Source organism: Prunus avium, chromosome 4 (assembly GCF_965620075.1).
Source record: "Prunus avium chromosome 4, drPruAviu1.hap1.1, whole genome shotgun sequence".
Lineage (NCBI taxonomy): Eukaryota > Viridiplantae > Streptophyta > Magnoliopsida > Rosales > Rosaceae > Prunus > Prunus avium.
Window position 1 is genome coordinate 12,853,984 of NC_142287.1, and position 16,271 is coordinate 12,870,254.

Here is a 16,271-nt window from a genome sequence, read left to right on the forward strand (position 1 = left end):
AAACTTCATCTAAAAGGGCCATCTGTTCAAAATATACATTCTAACTGTTGAAATACATCCCATCCAAAATAGCCATTAGTTCAAAATACGGATTCCAACTTTGCTTAAATACATCCAAAATAGCCATCATTTCAAAATACACATTCTACTAAAATATACATTCCAACATTGCTTAAACATCATCCAAAAGACCCATCTGTTCAAAATACACATTCCAACATCTACTAGCCCATCTGTTCAAGCCAAACTACCAAGGCATCCATTCAAAATACCCATGAAATCCATCATCTCTTTTACCTCCATGACCTTGCCCTTTTTGCAGGGGATTTGAACCTTTTCCCTGCTGGCCTGGAACTGTTTTGAGTGGTAACAGTAGACTCAGGTTGTGAGCTTGGACCTGCTTGTGAAGCTAAATTGCAGGGAGCTGGTTGTGAAGCTAAATTGCAGGGAGCTGGTTGTGAAGCAAGATTGGTTCCACTTGCTTGGCTAGCAACATTGGTTGGAGCTGTTTGGCTTGCAATGGCTGCAGTCCTTGTCAACCCTCCTCTAATTGCCTACAAATGAAATTAATCACAATTAAAACTCAAATGAGTCCAATTAAAACATTCAATCATAATTTGACATCCTTTACCTGTAATGTAGCAGTGGCTGCAGTTCCTCTTCCCACGCTTTTTCCTCTTCCTGTCCCTCTTCCCCTCCCTCTGCCTCTTCCCATATTGCCATATGCCCTTCCACAATTAGTAGCATTATGGCCCTCTCCTCCACAGACTGAGCAATGGATTACAATTCCATATCTCCTAAGTTTGGTGGCACCCTTTGGGATCTCATTAGCGGGTCTAGTCCTTGCCTTCTTTGGCCTACCACTCTGTTTATGATACAGTGGGGGTTTAATTGGCTCATGACCTGATTTCCTCCATAAGGTTTGGCTTGGCATTGGTGAAATGTAATTGCTATAAGCCCTATCATAAGCTTCTCTCTTATACACCTCATTGACATAACTCATTGGGCTTCTCTATTGCCTTGATATTGCAGCCATGGCATGGCAACATGGGATCTCACATAGATCCCATTTTTGACAAGAGTAAGAGTGAGTATTTAGATCAATTGCATATTGCCTACCAAGCATATGGGTGACTTGAAACCTGTTTTCACCTGCATTCTGTGCAATGCATGAGTCACTCTCTTTCAAATTCTTTTAAATAATCTGAAAGGTCCTTGGCCCAACTCTTTGAGTCCATTTCACTTCCTTTTTCTCTTGCAACTCTCAACATCAAATAGGTTCTTATTGTTTCCACCATCGTGATGATTGGTTTATCTCTTGCCTCCAAAATGGTTGAATTGAAGCATTCACTTAAATTGTTCAGTAGTATATCACACTTGCTCCCAGTAGTAAAATGTGACATGCTCCAATGAATTGCAGGCCTATCCTTAAGCCATGCATGAGCTGGGGCAAATATTTCCATAATATTGTCCATCTCAGCTTCCCACCAAGGAAGTGTTGTACCTTTAGCAGCAGCCCATAGCCTCTGTTTAAGTGACAAACTACCATGCCCAGCAAGTTTGAAATTATTGTGCAAATGCCTTACACAATGCCTATGTTCAGCATCCGGCTTTAAAGCCGCAATTGCCTGCCCCAGTCCTTTTTGTTTGTCAGTGATAAAAACCCACCCATTTTCAGTGCCTCTTACCCCAACATCATTGAAGAATATATCTAAAAACCATGTCTATGTGTCTCTGTTTTCTATCTCCACAACAGCAAAAGCTATTGGGAACATGCCATTATTGGCATCAATCCCAACAACACTTAAAAGTTGTCCTGGATGTTGTCCTTTGATGAAAGCCCCATCAAAACCAACCATGGTTCTGCATCCTTCAATAAACCCCTTTCTCAGTTGAGCAAAACATATATAAAGCCTCTCAAAAACTGGATCATCTCCCCGCAATGATGTCTTCACTAAAACTATGCTTCTTGGGTTTTGCCTCTTAAGCTCCTCACAATAATCCCACAGCTTTTCATATTGTTCTTCAATGCTTCCTTGAATCCTCTCCTTTGCGAAATTCTTTGCCTTGTAGCATTGGTCCCTAGTAACATCTATACTATAATATTTCCTCACCAATGCCATGAAGTTAGCAGCTGACATGTTAGGATTGGTTCTTAGATCCTCATCAAACCTTTTAGCAAACCAATGTGAAGTGGCAAACCTAGTTCTTTGAGATCTGCCGCATGTATGAATTGGATGGAATGTCTTCACTTTAACAGTGGGTCCTTTCCCAACATGTGCAGCATACAATAACCAAGGACAATCTTCAAGTTTATCTGCAGATTCATCTTCACCCTCTTCACCCTTACCATTCCTCTCACTCTTTTCACTCTGCCTCTTTGCCTTATCACCCTTACCATGCCTCTTTGCCTTTTCACCCTTAGTATGCCTCTTTGCCTTATCACCCTTATTATTACCATCACATACCAACCTCACTCTATTAGGCTCATTCTTCACATACCTTATTCTTCTAGCACACTTGCATGCATAGTACTTTATGGCCTCTCTACATTCCTGCATATTAGGAAACTCCAAACCCAAGTGGAATTTTGGATCTAAAAGGTCATGCTGTTTATTATACTGCTTGAATTTTGGTTGCCTCAAACCTCTTTTCTTGACATCTTCACCTTCACTATCTTCATGCAAACTCTCTAAGTCTGATGTATTATAACCATCAGTGTCACCCTCACCTGGTTCTTTATTTCCATCATCTTGCTCTTCACTTACAACATACCTATGAAATTCATGTTGTCCTCTTCATCACTTTGCTCAAACTCACTGTCTATGAAATCACCATTTTCTTCGTCATCCTCCCCACCTTCAGCTTCATCACTTTCTACCTCAACTTCCTCTGCCTCACCAAATTCTTCCTCTATCTCAACATCCACGAACTCATATTGCACATTTTCTTCATCAGCATCATACCCAGGAGCAGTGTCTTCGTGATGTTCAGCATTTGCAGAGAATACTGGGGACGCAACATTTAGAGGCCTAGGTGCTGGATTTTCAGTTATGTATAACACAAACAGCTGGCTCGGTTTCATCAACTTTAATGCTCCAAAATAATCCTTATATGTCCTAATTTCTACCCACCCATTTGTTCTGTGCTTGTAATGTTGGAGAATTTGGTTTATGGATGCTACTTTTCCTGCAAAACACCACATAAATAATTATTAGAAAATTGTAATTTATATTGATATAGTAGATTAAATAAGATTAATGAAATTACAGCAAGATACTTATCTTTTGGGATGTAGAAGATCGTTCTCCCTGATACTTGAGTAGAATAATAGTTTTAGGTTGAGGCGTGTCATTCACTGTCCTTAAGAGTACATTTCGCCCCTCGGAGACAATGTCTCGGTCTAGCAAGGTTGTATGGCGCCCTACCCTCCAGGATACAACAACCTATGACCCTCATAAGCATACACTCGCAATACTTGGGTCGGATGAACAACTCGAATCTTTCCCTTGATAGAAGAAAACAAATTGGAACACAAACTCAAGAACGCGGGGAATAAAATAATTAAGAAAGGTGTCAATCTAATTTCTCTCTTTCCAGCTATTCTCAAAGGATATTTATAGGAGCTAAGGCATTAAAAGAAATAGTAATAAAGCAACATAATTGTCTGCCCGTTTTCACAAACTTAATAGCTATAATATCACCAAATTAATGGCAAAACAAAGTAGTAATAATTGCAAAATAGAAATTGGTTAACAAAAACTGACGCAAATGAATTTTGAATTCAAATCTTTAAATGGCAAAGGCATTGAAAACCAATTAAGTTTGTATGAAATTGCCACACCAAAGCTTTAGAATAAAGCTGCATAAAGACCATTAAAACAAATCAATAATTATCTCAATTGAAGACTAAAATTGTTCCAACTATAACTAACACAAATAAGCTTTTGAAATCAAAAGTAATATATACAATCAAATCATAACACTCAATTCATATAATAAATTTACAAAATAAATTCAGTTTAAACTTGTAATTAAACCACACAAAATACGGAAACATAAAATAAATAATAAAATAAATTTTGTATTTTGAAATACTCACAAAAATTCCAACAATCCCCCACATATTTCAAAATACAAAAGGTCTCAAGGCAAAGTGAAAATTCAATGCATCAGAACTGGTGTCTTTTGGACTATGAACCAGCCTTAGGGTGAGTTAGCCGTATCTCACAGAAATTTGGTGAAAATAAAATTTTCTATGAACCAAGATTTCTTTGTGTGAAACAGAGGACTGACCACCCACATTAAATTCTCCGATTCAAGTTTGTTCAAGCGGGTTGGCGCGAATAGGCCATGTGCCCACCTGGATATTCATGAGTGCTCTAGAGAGCATGTCTAAACTCTCATAGGAAGCGACCCCACTTCCACACTCATATAGGTGAATCCATCAAGTGTGCACTGCAATCAAGCACACCACCCATAAGGGCTATGGTATTCATTAAGAACATAAGTTCAACTTTAAACGTTGCAGTATTGCACTATCTACACCATAGGGAGGGACTCTCAAGAATATAAATTGATAGTGCACGCCCAATCACCCAGTGACTTGTTCTTACCCATATGAACCTACTTCCTGGGATCTCCATTCACATAGGTTGGGTTACCATCACTGTTGACTGTTGATATAGACATAAATCTCATCCCCCTTGATGTATTCCATTTCCTTTGTCACCATGATTTTGTCAAAGAATTGGCCAAGATAAACTTTGACGTCTCACAATTTAGGGATATAACCCTTTCAATTCTTTGGTACTCAGATATGATGAGTCTCTAATGGTCCATAAACCTTTGAGTGCACCTGTTGAACCTCTCAAATATTTTCGTACTCAAATATGAGTTTGCAACAGTCTATGAAACTTGAGTGCACCTACTGAAGCTATGAACAACAGAATAACAATTAATTCATTAAATAAATTTAATAAATAATGAGTACTTCATGATACTCTTACTCCCTTTTTGTGCACTTTAAACAGCTGAAATCATGATTGCATATCCAAGTTGTCACTTAATCTTCTCGATTCTCAATAGGAACTTCTTTAAGACAATAAGAAGTCTCCACCAAAATTTTATACCAAGACCATCACAGCTCACACCCATTTTTATCATGTCAAAAATGAAGACAAAATGAATTAGTCTTAATAATAATACATCAACGTATATTTCCTTTATAAATGAATTGTGATCGTATAAGCAAACTTCACACATATATTAACATGTTTGCCATTAGTACTCATTTACTAATTATTGACAGTACGTAATATCAAGGTTATGGAAATAAAGAACCCCCACATTTTCAAATATTTCAATGTAGAACACGTTCATTCTATGTTTCCAACATGGGCCACCAAAAATAATTTACTAAAGCAAAAGGATTACAAGACAACAACCCCCACAAGTTAATGAAATTCTCAAACCCCCACAAATTGCGGAAAGTCTCAAAATATATTAAGACACTGTAGCACTTCAAAAATATATACATTTCACAAATTTTGCCAAGAGATCAAAGCCAATTGAATTGGCTTAAACGAATAATTAACATCCAACATTAGCTGCAAAATAATTACATGATTCACGTACCTCATAGGCCAACAAGCCTCAAAGGATTTAAGGTTAAAATCCTTATACCATACTAAAAAAATAAATGCTACTTACAGTGATATAAATTTATCATTTTATTTGCGTCTTTTCTATATACACTTCATGGCAATTGACTCAATATGGCTCCTGTCAAGACTTCACTATAGTTTCCTCTCTATCAAAATAAAACGTTAGTGTTTAATGGGTCGAAATGAATTGATAGAAAGGCATCTAGCAAAACCCATTAATTTATAGTAAAACCAAAGTAAATAATATGAATAATTGAAGAGATCTCAATGTCATATTACAAATGACAAGAAATAAATATGCTTTAAAACAAATATGGTGAGATACAAATTGAAAATAAGCAGTAACATATATTATTAAAGCCTTAATTCTATATGCAAATTAAAGAATGTACTGCTGGAAACTAAATTCATAAATCAGTAATGTATATACGATTTTATCACTAGATGCGTCAACAAAATAATACTATGAATGAGACAAGCTTCCCTGAAAACCCAGTTCTGAACCAAACACATGGAAACACTTATCTAGCAATGCCAATTATTCTTGAGACACCCCTCTAAAAGGTTCTATTGGGATTTCGCCTCTTTCCCTTTTCATTATTCGTCTGAGTCTGAGACTCTTAAGCCTCCACTATAATTTTATAAAACTCAATAGGTTCTTAGAAGGAATTCTAGTTATATAAAAAATTTGAGTAGCATCCGAATATCTACTCTTAAGATTGTTGGAGAATTTGGTTTATGATTGCTACTTTTCCTGCAAAACACCACATAAATAATTATTAGAAAATTGTAATTTCTATTGATATAGTAGATTAAATAAGATTAATGAAATTACAGCAAGATACTTATCTTTTGGGATGTAGAAGATCGTTCTCCCTGATACTTGAGTAGAATAATAGTTTTAGGTTGAGGCGTGTCATTCACTGTCCTTAAGAATAGATTTCGCCCCTCGGAGACAATGTCTCGGTGTAGCAAGGTTGTATGACACCCTACCCTCCAGGATACAACAACCTATGACCCTCATAAGCATACACTCGCAATACTTGGGTCGGATGAACAACTCGAATCTTTCCCTTGATAGAAGAAAATAAATTGGAACACAAACTCAAGAACGCGGGGAATAAAATAATGAAGAAAGGTGTCAATCTAATTTCTCTCTTTCCAGCTATTCTCAAAGGGTGTTTATAGGAGCTAAGGCATTAAAAGAAATAGTAATAAAGCAACATAATTGTCTGCCCGTTTTCACAAACTTAATAGCTATAATATCACCAAATTAATGGCAAAACAAAGTAGTAATTGCAAAATAGAAATTGGTTAACAAAAACTGACGCAAATGAATTTTGAATTCAAATCTTTAAATGGCAAAGGCATTGAAAACCAATTAAGTTTGTATGAAATTGCCACACCAAAGCTTTAGAATAAAGCTGCATAAAGACCATTAAAACAAATCAATAATTATCTCAATTGAAGACTAAAATTGTTCCAACTATAACCAACACAAATAAGCTTTTGAAATCAAAAGTAATATATACAATCAAATCATAACACTCAATTCATATAATAAATTTACAAAATAAATTCAGTTTAAACTTGTAATTAAACCACACAAAATACGGAAACATAAAATAAATAATAAAATAAATTTTGTATTTTGAAATACTCACAAAAATTCCAACATGTAATAGTATTGAATGTTCTGCTCATCATACCCAAGGTGTTTAACCATTTCAAATAACTCAAGCATTGAAACCTCATCTGCATCTTGCCCATCAATCCATTGTACAATACCTCCCATATATAAACCATCAGTACTATTTACCCTATATAGTACGATATACATTTACTATCTACCCTATACAGTACACTATATGTTTACTATTTACCATATACAATACCATATAATACAAACTCAGACAAAACTCAGACAAAGAACTCGACAAACATTAAACAAACAACATGCATAGGGACCACATTCACAACCCAACCTAAGTCTTAGTCAACAAACAACGTCCATAGGGACCACTTTCTTCCTTTTCTTATGCTTTTTCATGAAGTCCAGCAATGAAATCCAACAACAACCAAGAATAAAACCCAAACAATTGCATCAAACAAATAAAATAAGGTAAGCTGCTTACTGTATGTGGGAGCTTCCCCACCATCTCTAATTTTCATTGTGTTCGTTTACCAAATCACCCTTGTCGAACTCGTTTGGAATCTTGACTCTTTCTCCCAATTCGAATCTCACAGTCGCCGTACTTTGTCTTTCTCTCTCACCCTTTTTCGAATAAGTCGCTTTCTCTCTTTCACTCTCAGCCTTTTTCGAAAAACTGAAAGAACCATAAGTCTGATTTGGGAATTCACCATACGAAGGAAGCAGTCAAAAGGGGCTGAGGGCTGAAGTGTGAAAGGACGATATTACCCTCAGCAGACGACTCACGTGCCTCTCACGTGGTTTTTTTTACGGGCATTTGGATGGAATTGGGGAAAACCTAACGGCAGGGGTGAAATTGGCGATTAAATTTAATACGAAGGCTAAATTGGCTGAAAAAATATTCCAGGTGGACATTTCGACAGTCGAAATAGTCCACGGGGGTTTTCGGCCATTTACCCTATTTAATATATGTACTTAGTGGTTTGAGAATGATGAACAAAGAATTGACAGAGAGTTTATGGGATGTGAAGATGAATTCCTTGATTAATTTATTGAAGCACACAAGCCTTGCCTACAGTTATACCAGTAATGAAGACTTACCAGAAAATGGTACAATGGTGGAGTTGATAGCTCCAGACGAGAACAACAGATGACCACTCCATTGGTTTTGCTGCAATCTGTTTAAGCCATTGGTCCCACTTCTTTATTCTCTCCCAAAGTCCAATTTCTTTCCTTCTAAGACTTGGACAGCCGCACCTTCCTCTCCACAAAGCAACTTCCTGTTTTGACTTGGATAATTCCCAAGTCTTCCTTAGTTGCACTCTATTTAATTTTTTTCTCATCATTTTGGGTTTTGCATTTTGGCCTTCCTATTATTCCTCTACTTCCTAAATAATAATTATTTTTCTTTATTTTTGGACAATTCCCTTTGGCCTATAAATACTAAGCCTTAATCTAAGGCTAGGAGTTTGATGATTTTTATTTTTCGGAGACCACAGACCACAAAGGCACGAGAGAGAGTTTTAGAGAGACAAATAAGACGACCTGGAGCTAGAGTTGCTGTTGTGCAGAGATCAAATCTTCAATTGGTTTTTTCTTTCCTATCACACTGTTTATCATGGTTTTGATTAAAGTTGTCATGAACTAATTCCTTTTTGCTAGGGCTACGATGTAGCCTAGCCATGAATACTCAGTTATTTTAATCAATGTTAATTCCAAGTATTTTTCCATGTTGAGTATCTATTACCATGCTTAATGCTTTGAATGTTTGGCCAACATTTAATTGTTTTGATGCTAAATTGACGGTAGTGATATCCAATTTGGGGTTTCTTCTTGTAATAGATGCCAAGAGTTACATGATAGACAGGGATGTTTGTCATGACTTATGTGGTTGTTTGACAGGTTTTCCAAGGAGTTTAATGGGTTCTTATTATCTTAATTCCATCACTAGAGATAGAGTGGGTTGGTTAATAAGAATGCTTTTGGTATAACTAGGGATGAAGTATCAAATCAAGTAGGGAAAATCGATTGTCAACATGGAGAATAATTAGGATTAACATGCTAAGGGAATTGGGTAGAATTGGCTATGGTGAAATCGGAAGCTCTAGTGCTCTCATAACTTGAATCTCACTACTTTATTTTTCTACGCTTGGTTTTATTCATTGTTTTAGTTAATTAACCAATCGAATCTCATCATTCAATTGTTCAAATAAAGTCTTGGGTTAATCGCAATCGATACTTAGTAAATTAAATCACTCTTTGTGGGAACGACACTTTACTTATCATTGTATTACTTGTGCGAATTGTGCGCTTGCAATAAATTCACAACATTATCTCATTGTTTACTCGCTTGGAACAAACTGGGCTAGTACCAGAGCATGCCATTCTCTTCCATCTTGTTAGCATGTAGCCATTTGGGCCATGAACATGTTGGCCTGTTCGCAAATCTCACGGCCTGGTGCTCCGGGCCAAGGGGATATGCGTCAACACGTGGCGTCCTTCTTTTGGATGCGGTGCGGTTGTGCGCGGGCATGCCAGCATGGTCTACCATGCATCTGAGAGAGTGATGTGTTTGGGTAAATGGTTAAGTGGTGCGCCTATTCGAGTTTGACTTCTAACCAAACGATTGTGGCCGAGAGAGGAACTGATCTCGGCCGTCAGGTTCACGGATTGAGCTACAAGGCCGTTTAGTGGTGGTGTTGATGGTGGGTTTTGGGTGGTGCTCCGGCGCTTTGCTCAGAGAGCGACGGTCGTATGATATATGGGGTGGATGAGTGGAGTAACAAAGATGGTGCTCCGGCGCCCTGAAGGTCAAGGGTCGTATGATATATTGATGAACGGATTTTCCTTACAATCTATCACTACTCCTAGGAAAGCAAGTAAAGGTTTTGAAAGTGCATTACAACAATGTAAATGACAGGAAAATATAATTTGCTCCGTGGGAGGCTTGTGTTTGGTGTTGAACCCTTTGAACGTAGTTTGAGCTTGGTATTTATAGGAAGAGCTCTGGAGGAGTAATCGAGGCTGAAAATCTGCATGGTGGAGCCTGATTAGAGCAAGTGGGTAGTCAAATCGGCATTTGGGATTGTGAAGCATGGTGGTGTGACCCCATAAATCCTGGTAAATCTCGGCCGCCGCCCTGATCGCGGGTCTGCACCCTTGGCCGTGGAGACGCATTTATTGCTCTGATAGCTGGTGACCTAATCTCTCAAGCTGTGAGAATTTTTGTGAGAATGTTTGCGTCTAATCACTCTGATTCCCATCACCAAACCCTGACTTCAGTCACTTCCCATCTTCCCTCGTGCATTAAATGCTTTTTCGTGGCCAGTGGGTTTGCTGCAATAAACAGAGGCATTACTTCATTAAATGAAGTGTGGGATCCTGTTGCCACGTGGCGATGTGACCTTAACATCTTCCGCCATGGCCGTTGCGTCCTTCGGCCTCGGCCGATAATACCGCGGTCGAGAGGCCGAGAGGATTCTACCTTTGCGGCTTTTCTTTTGCCCTTGATGGAGGCAAATGCCTAATGAAATGCCACATTTCAGTCCATGGGCAGGTGCTAGGGCCGAGAGAAAGTTCTTTCGGTCATCTCTACGACCGAGATTTATTAGGCACAAACAGGACATAAGGTTCGACAATGTTTCAATCAAATGGTGAGAACGTATGGTATTCAACCAACATTGGAACATTATGGATGCTTAGTAGATTTGCGTAGAAGAGTTGGTCTGATTGAAGAAGCTTATGAGATTATCAAAAATATGCCAATGGAGCCTAACTCTGTTATACTAAGGAGCTTCTTAGGTGCTTGTAGAAACCATGGCCTGGTTATTTCTTGAGATGATAAACTCAAGAAACTCCTTATATTAGAGCCTAACCTGGGAGCAAACTATGTACTTGCTGCTATTGCATCTTCTCTTTCTGGTTGTTGTAATGAATCTACAAGTAGCCATGAAACAATGAAATAATATTAGCTATTCATATTTATGAGTCTATTTTTTCTTAAAAAATCTTATGTCGACCCTGGAATAAATCCACGTGGTCCTTCCAAATCTTTAAAATCCAAGTAAAAAATCTTGATTATAGAAATCCATAAATAAAATCCTACACATCATTATATTCTGCTTAAATCCACTAGATTGTTTTTTATTTTTTTATTTTATCCCTAATAATCTTTTAAAATCTCAATTGACTGACTTTCTCACCTTCTCTACAAAAATGGAAGAGGCAGCCAAAGGTAAGGGATGTTAGTCATGGAATCATGTTGTTATTCTTTCTGTTTTGTAAGGCTATTTAAGCCACTTTTCTCATTCAATGAATTAAACATTCTCCCACCTTGATATTCTCTCAGTTAAAACCCTAGAAACTAACAATTGGTATCAGAGCTCTAATTGGGGCCTGAAGATCAAAGATAGCAAAAGCATCACGTCTTGCAGTAGCAAGTCTCAATGTCGACTGAGGGAAGCAATTTCATTCAACCATCCATCCCACGCTTTGATGGTCATTACGACCATTAGAGCATGTTGATGGAGAACCTCTTGCGATCAAAAGAATATTGGAGTCTTGTGGAGAATGGAATCAAAGTCTATGCAGAAGGGACAGTGTTGGTAGAAGTTCAACTCAAAGCCCTAGAGGAACAAAAGCTCAAAGACTTGAAGGCCAAGAATTACTTGTTTCAAGTAATTGATCGAGCTATCTTGGAGACAATTCTGAAGAAGGATACAACAAAGGATATCTGGGATTCCTTGAAGAAAAAGTATCAAGGGATGGCTAAAGTTAAACATGCACAATTGCAAGCTCTTCAAAAAGAGTTCGAGATGTTGCAAATGAATAATGGAGAAATTGTCGCTTACTGCTTTGCTCGAACACTAACTGTAGCAAACAATATGAGTATACATGGAGAGAAAATGGAAGATGTAGCAGTGATTGAGAAGATTCTCATATCTACGACACCTAAATACAACTATGGTGTATGTTCAATTGAAGAATCAAATGAATTGCAAAGTAGTCTGCTGGTACATGAATAAAGGATGGTTGGTCATGAGATTGACAAACAAGCCCTCAAGGTTAGTCAAGAGAATTACACACCGGGAAGAGGAAGAGGTTGAGGCGGTTTCTGAGGTCAAGGAAGAGGGAGAGGCCGACAAGGTTCGTTTGACAAATCAGCTGCATAGTGCTACCACTGTCATGAACTTGGACATTTTCAATATGATTGTCCCTAGAAAGAGAAGGAAAACAAGGCTAATGTGGTTGAGACTGAGGACGAGATGTTGCTGATGGCATATGCTGAAAAGAAAGGTGATCAGATGGGCAATACTTGGTACTTGGACTATGGATGCAACAATCACATGAGTGGGAACAAAAAACTATTTTTGAAGATGGATGAATCCTTCAGGGATAATGTGAAACTTGGAAATAACTCTAGTCTTCGTGTCATGGGAAAAGGCAACATAAGGATTGAAGTCAATAGAGTGATGCACTGTATAACTGAGGTATTTTATGTTCCTGAGTTGAAAAACAATTTGATTAGTCTTGGTTAGTTGCAGGAAAAAGGAATTGTCATCATGATTCAAAAGAACTTTGGTCAGATTCATCATCCTGACAAGGGTTTGATCATTCAAGTTAATATCACTTCCAACCGCATGTTTGTACTCAAAACTAGAGTATCAGCTAAGAAACAAATGTGTTTCAAATCCATAGTTGAAGAGGAGACGTGGATGTGGCACTACAGATTTGGACATCTAAACTTCAATGGTCTCAAAGCACTTCAACCGAAAAATATGGTGAAATGATACATGGAGTTGATTGAATTGCTTAAAAGAGAAAAAATAGTAGGAGTGAAGTGGATATTCAAGACCAAGTTCAAAGAAAATGGGGGGATCAACAAGTACAAAGCCAGGTTAGTAGCTAAAGGTTATACTCAAGAGTATGGTATTGATTATTCAGAGGTGTTTGCTCCTATGGTTTGCCATGATACCATACGCTTAGTTATATCCCTAGCTGCACAGAATGATTGTTCAATCTATCAACTTCATGTGAAGTCTGCATTTTTATAGGGAGAGCTCAATGAACAAGTGTACATCAATCAACCTCCTAGATATGTACAAAGAGGGAAAGAACAAAAAGTTTACAAATTGAAAAAGGCCCTATACTGACTAAAGTAGGCTCCGAGAGCTTGGAATAGTTGTATAGAGTCACACTCCTTGAAGAACGGTTTTACCAAGTGCCCATACGAGCACACTTTATTTGTCAAGGATGGAAAATAAGGGAAGATTCTCATTGTATGCCTCTATGTGGATGATCTCATTTCACAGGAAATAATGAAAATATGTTCAAAGAATTCAAGAAGTCCATGATGGAAGAATTTGAGATGACCATTTCTTTGGAATTGAAGTGAAGTAGTCAAGAAATTAATGGGATCTTTACTGCACAAAAGAAATATGCTAAGGAGATTATCAAAAGATTTCACATGGAATATTGCAATTCTGTTCAAAATCCTATAGTTCTAGGAACAAAGCTGAGTAAGGATGTGGGAGGAGAGAAAGTCGACAGCACTCACTTCAAGCAAATAGTGGGAAGCCTAATGTATCGAACTGCTACTAGACCTAATCTAATGTTTGCTATGAGCCTTATTAGCAGGTACATGGAATCACCTACTGAACTTCATTATCAAGCAGCTAAGAGAGTGCTTCATTATTTGAAAGGAACAACAAATCTTGGTTTATTCTACAAAAAGGAAGTTGGGGGTAAGCTAATGGGAATCAATGACAGTGATTATTCTAGTGATCTTAATGACGGAAATAGTACATCCAAATTTGTGTTCATGCTAAGTTCAACAACTATTGCTTGGTCATCGAGAAAACAGCCGGTTGTCACCATTTCTACAACAGAAGCTAAATTTATAGCAGCAACATCAAGCGCCTACAGGACTTGATCGCCGAGAGGCAGCAGATGCTGGACTAGCTCAGAGGCTTTATCGCCGAGAGGCAGCAGATGCTGGACTAGCCCAGCCTCATCAACCTCAACTGCCGCCTCCCCGACCACCTCCACCATAATATTATGGCAAACCCTCCACCTCTAAATCCAAACCCCTCAACTATTTTTTCAGTCTGTATTTTTATTTTGATAGAAAACCCTAAATTAAACACTTAGCTTGTAGGTTCCCTTTGGGAAGGCAACGTTCTTCCCTGGGCGTTGGTGCATACTAATGAATTTCTGGTAAAACTACTATTTTCCCTTTTTATTTTTTGTTTTTTGTTTTTATTTTTGTAATTTGTTTTGAGCTTATGAGAAGCTGCCAAACATGGAAGAGGTCCAACGACTACGCGTATGACCGATAGGAAAAAAGGTAGAAGGGCGAGCCTAGTGCCTTGACCCAGGGTTATGGCTTGCTCATCCTTTTTGCCTCGATCAAACTCCCGATAAGTAGATACGTTCTGAGCGACAACGTATAGTTTTATCGTGGCCTAATAAGAAGTTATTTAGGCATGATCAAACAAAAAGGGGGCAATCAAGAGGAAATTAGGTACGTCTCACCTTCTTCTGGTCCTTCAAAGCAGAGAGGGTCATACCACAATACCTCATCTCATCGAGGAACATCCCCTCGATTACCTCCGGCTTCAGCAGTCTCTTACATGCCACCTCGTAGGAGCTTAGAACTAGGTCAGCATCCACCCACAACTCTAACGGACCACTGAAAGGTTCCACAGTCCGCCTTCTCTCCGCCTCCTGTTCAGACAATTCCTCCACCCTCCTTTTTCTGCTATCCCGAATTGGCTGTTCTTCCATTCGCCTTTTCCCCTTGTCTCAAGTCACATGGTCGTTCGCTTGCCTTTTTTGGGATCCCCGACCGGGCACCGTGGCGACAGTAGTCGCTTGACTCCAAACTACAGACATATGTGGAGAAGCAACCACTCGAGCTGGCTGTGAGGCCTCAGCTGATCCCCCACTTAATTGACCCTTCTTTGCAAGCTTCATCAGCCGAGCCTACATGCCGGGATCATTTCGATTGGGCTTAATAACTGCAAAAGGAGGGGGGAAAAAATGGTCGAGCTCACTACTATGACAAGGGGACTCACTTTATTGGCAAGTTTTTGCCACCAATGCCAAAGATTTGACTGAAAGTTTATTAGTTATTTCTTCTTATGCTTGCCTTAAATTTGTGTTGTTTTTCTTAGGTTACTTAATTAGTCAAGAGGAGAAACAAGAGGAGATGGCGCTAAAACCCATCAATAACGCACGCCCCCTAGAGGAGTATGCGCAGCCCACCATCTCTACCTTACCTTCATCTATCGCTTTGCCAACAGAGGCCAGGAATTATGAGCTTAAAAAATTACATTTTTCTATGCTTCCTGAATTTCATGGTTTACCTTCTGAAGATACACTAACTTTTATTAAAGATTATTATGCTACTATTCAGACTTTTCCTTTAGGTGACATTACTGAAGACCAATTGAGGACAAGATGTTTTCCTTATACCCTGAATGTGAAGACTCGTATTTTTTTAAAGGGTTATTCGCAGCAATGGTCCCTCAACTATACCCGTAGTTACAGTTTGGTCACTCAATTCAATTATTAGTTGCAGAGGTCACTCAAGTAGGTGGTTTGTTGCACCATTAGTCCTTCCGTCAAATTCTGTTAAATTTTCTGTCAAAAGTGAGGATAAATTCGGAAATTCATCCACAACCCTCCATTGCCGCAACCCAATCCTTGCTGACACCAAAAAATTCAATTAAAAAGAAGTCGCACAGCAACAAGAATATTTTCAAATATTCATAATAAATACCTTCAGACCAACAAACAGATTCAAGATCTCGCATTTTAAGCCGCTTACGAGAACCCAAGTCACGTTCTTGTCCCAATTCAGCACTCACGCACTTCTCCCCAACAATCCAAAACAACCCAAAAAATAAGCGCAGGAAAAAGAACCAACCTTTGAACCCGATCTGGGTATCGAG

At 38.4% G+C, this 16,271-nt stretch overlaps 1 protein-coding gene and 1 pseudogene across 1 annotated transcript; one reads left to right on the top strand and one right to left on the bottom strand.

Annotated features, from left to right (window-relative positions):
- Positions 1–293: 293 nt before the first annotated feature.
- On the bottom strand, positions 294–3,085 carry LOC148294826 (uncharacterized; annotated as a pseudogene).
- An 8,749-nt stretch (positions 3,086–11,834) lies between these two features.
- LOC148294827 (uncharacterized) lies at positions 11,835–14,248 on the top strand. Its single transcript, XM_088252262.1, has 3 exons — positions 11,835–12,329; positions 12,537–12,849; positions 13,818–14,248. Exons 1-3 carry the CDS (start codon positions 11,835–11,837, stop codon positions 14,246–14,248), a joined length of 1,239 nt encoding a protein of 412 aa, XP_088108388.1.
- The last annotated feature ends 2,023 nt before the right edge of the window (positions 14,249–16,271 follow it).

What these genes read in the sequence shown, in the direction of transcription:
- LOC148294827 (XM_088252262.1), top strand. Translation starts at nt 11,835, where the DNA reads ATGTTGATGGAGAACCTCTTGCGATCAAAAGAATATTGGAGTCTTGTG. An exon ending in AATTGCAAAGTAGTCTGCTG is followed by an intron (nt 12,330 to 12,536) that starts GTACATGAATAA and finishes GATTGTCCCTAG; the next exon opens with AAAGAGAAGGAAAACAAGGC. An exon ending in AAACAATTTGATTAGTCTTG is followed by an intron (nt 12,850 to 13,817) that starts GTTAGTTGCAGG and finishes AAAATCCTATAG; the next exon opens with TTCTAGGAACAAAGCTGAGT.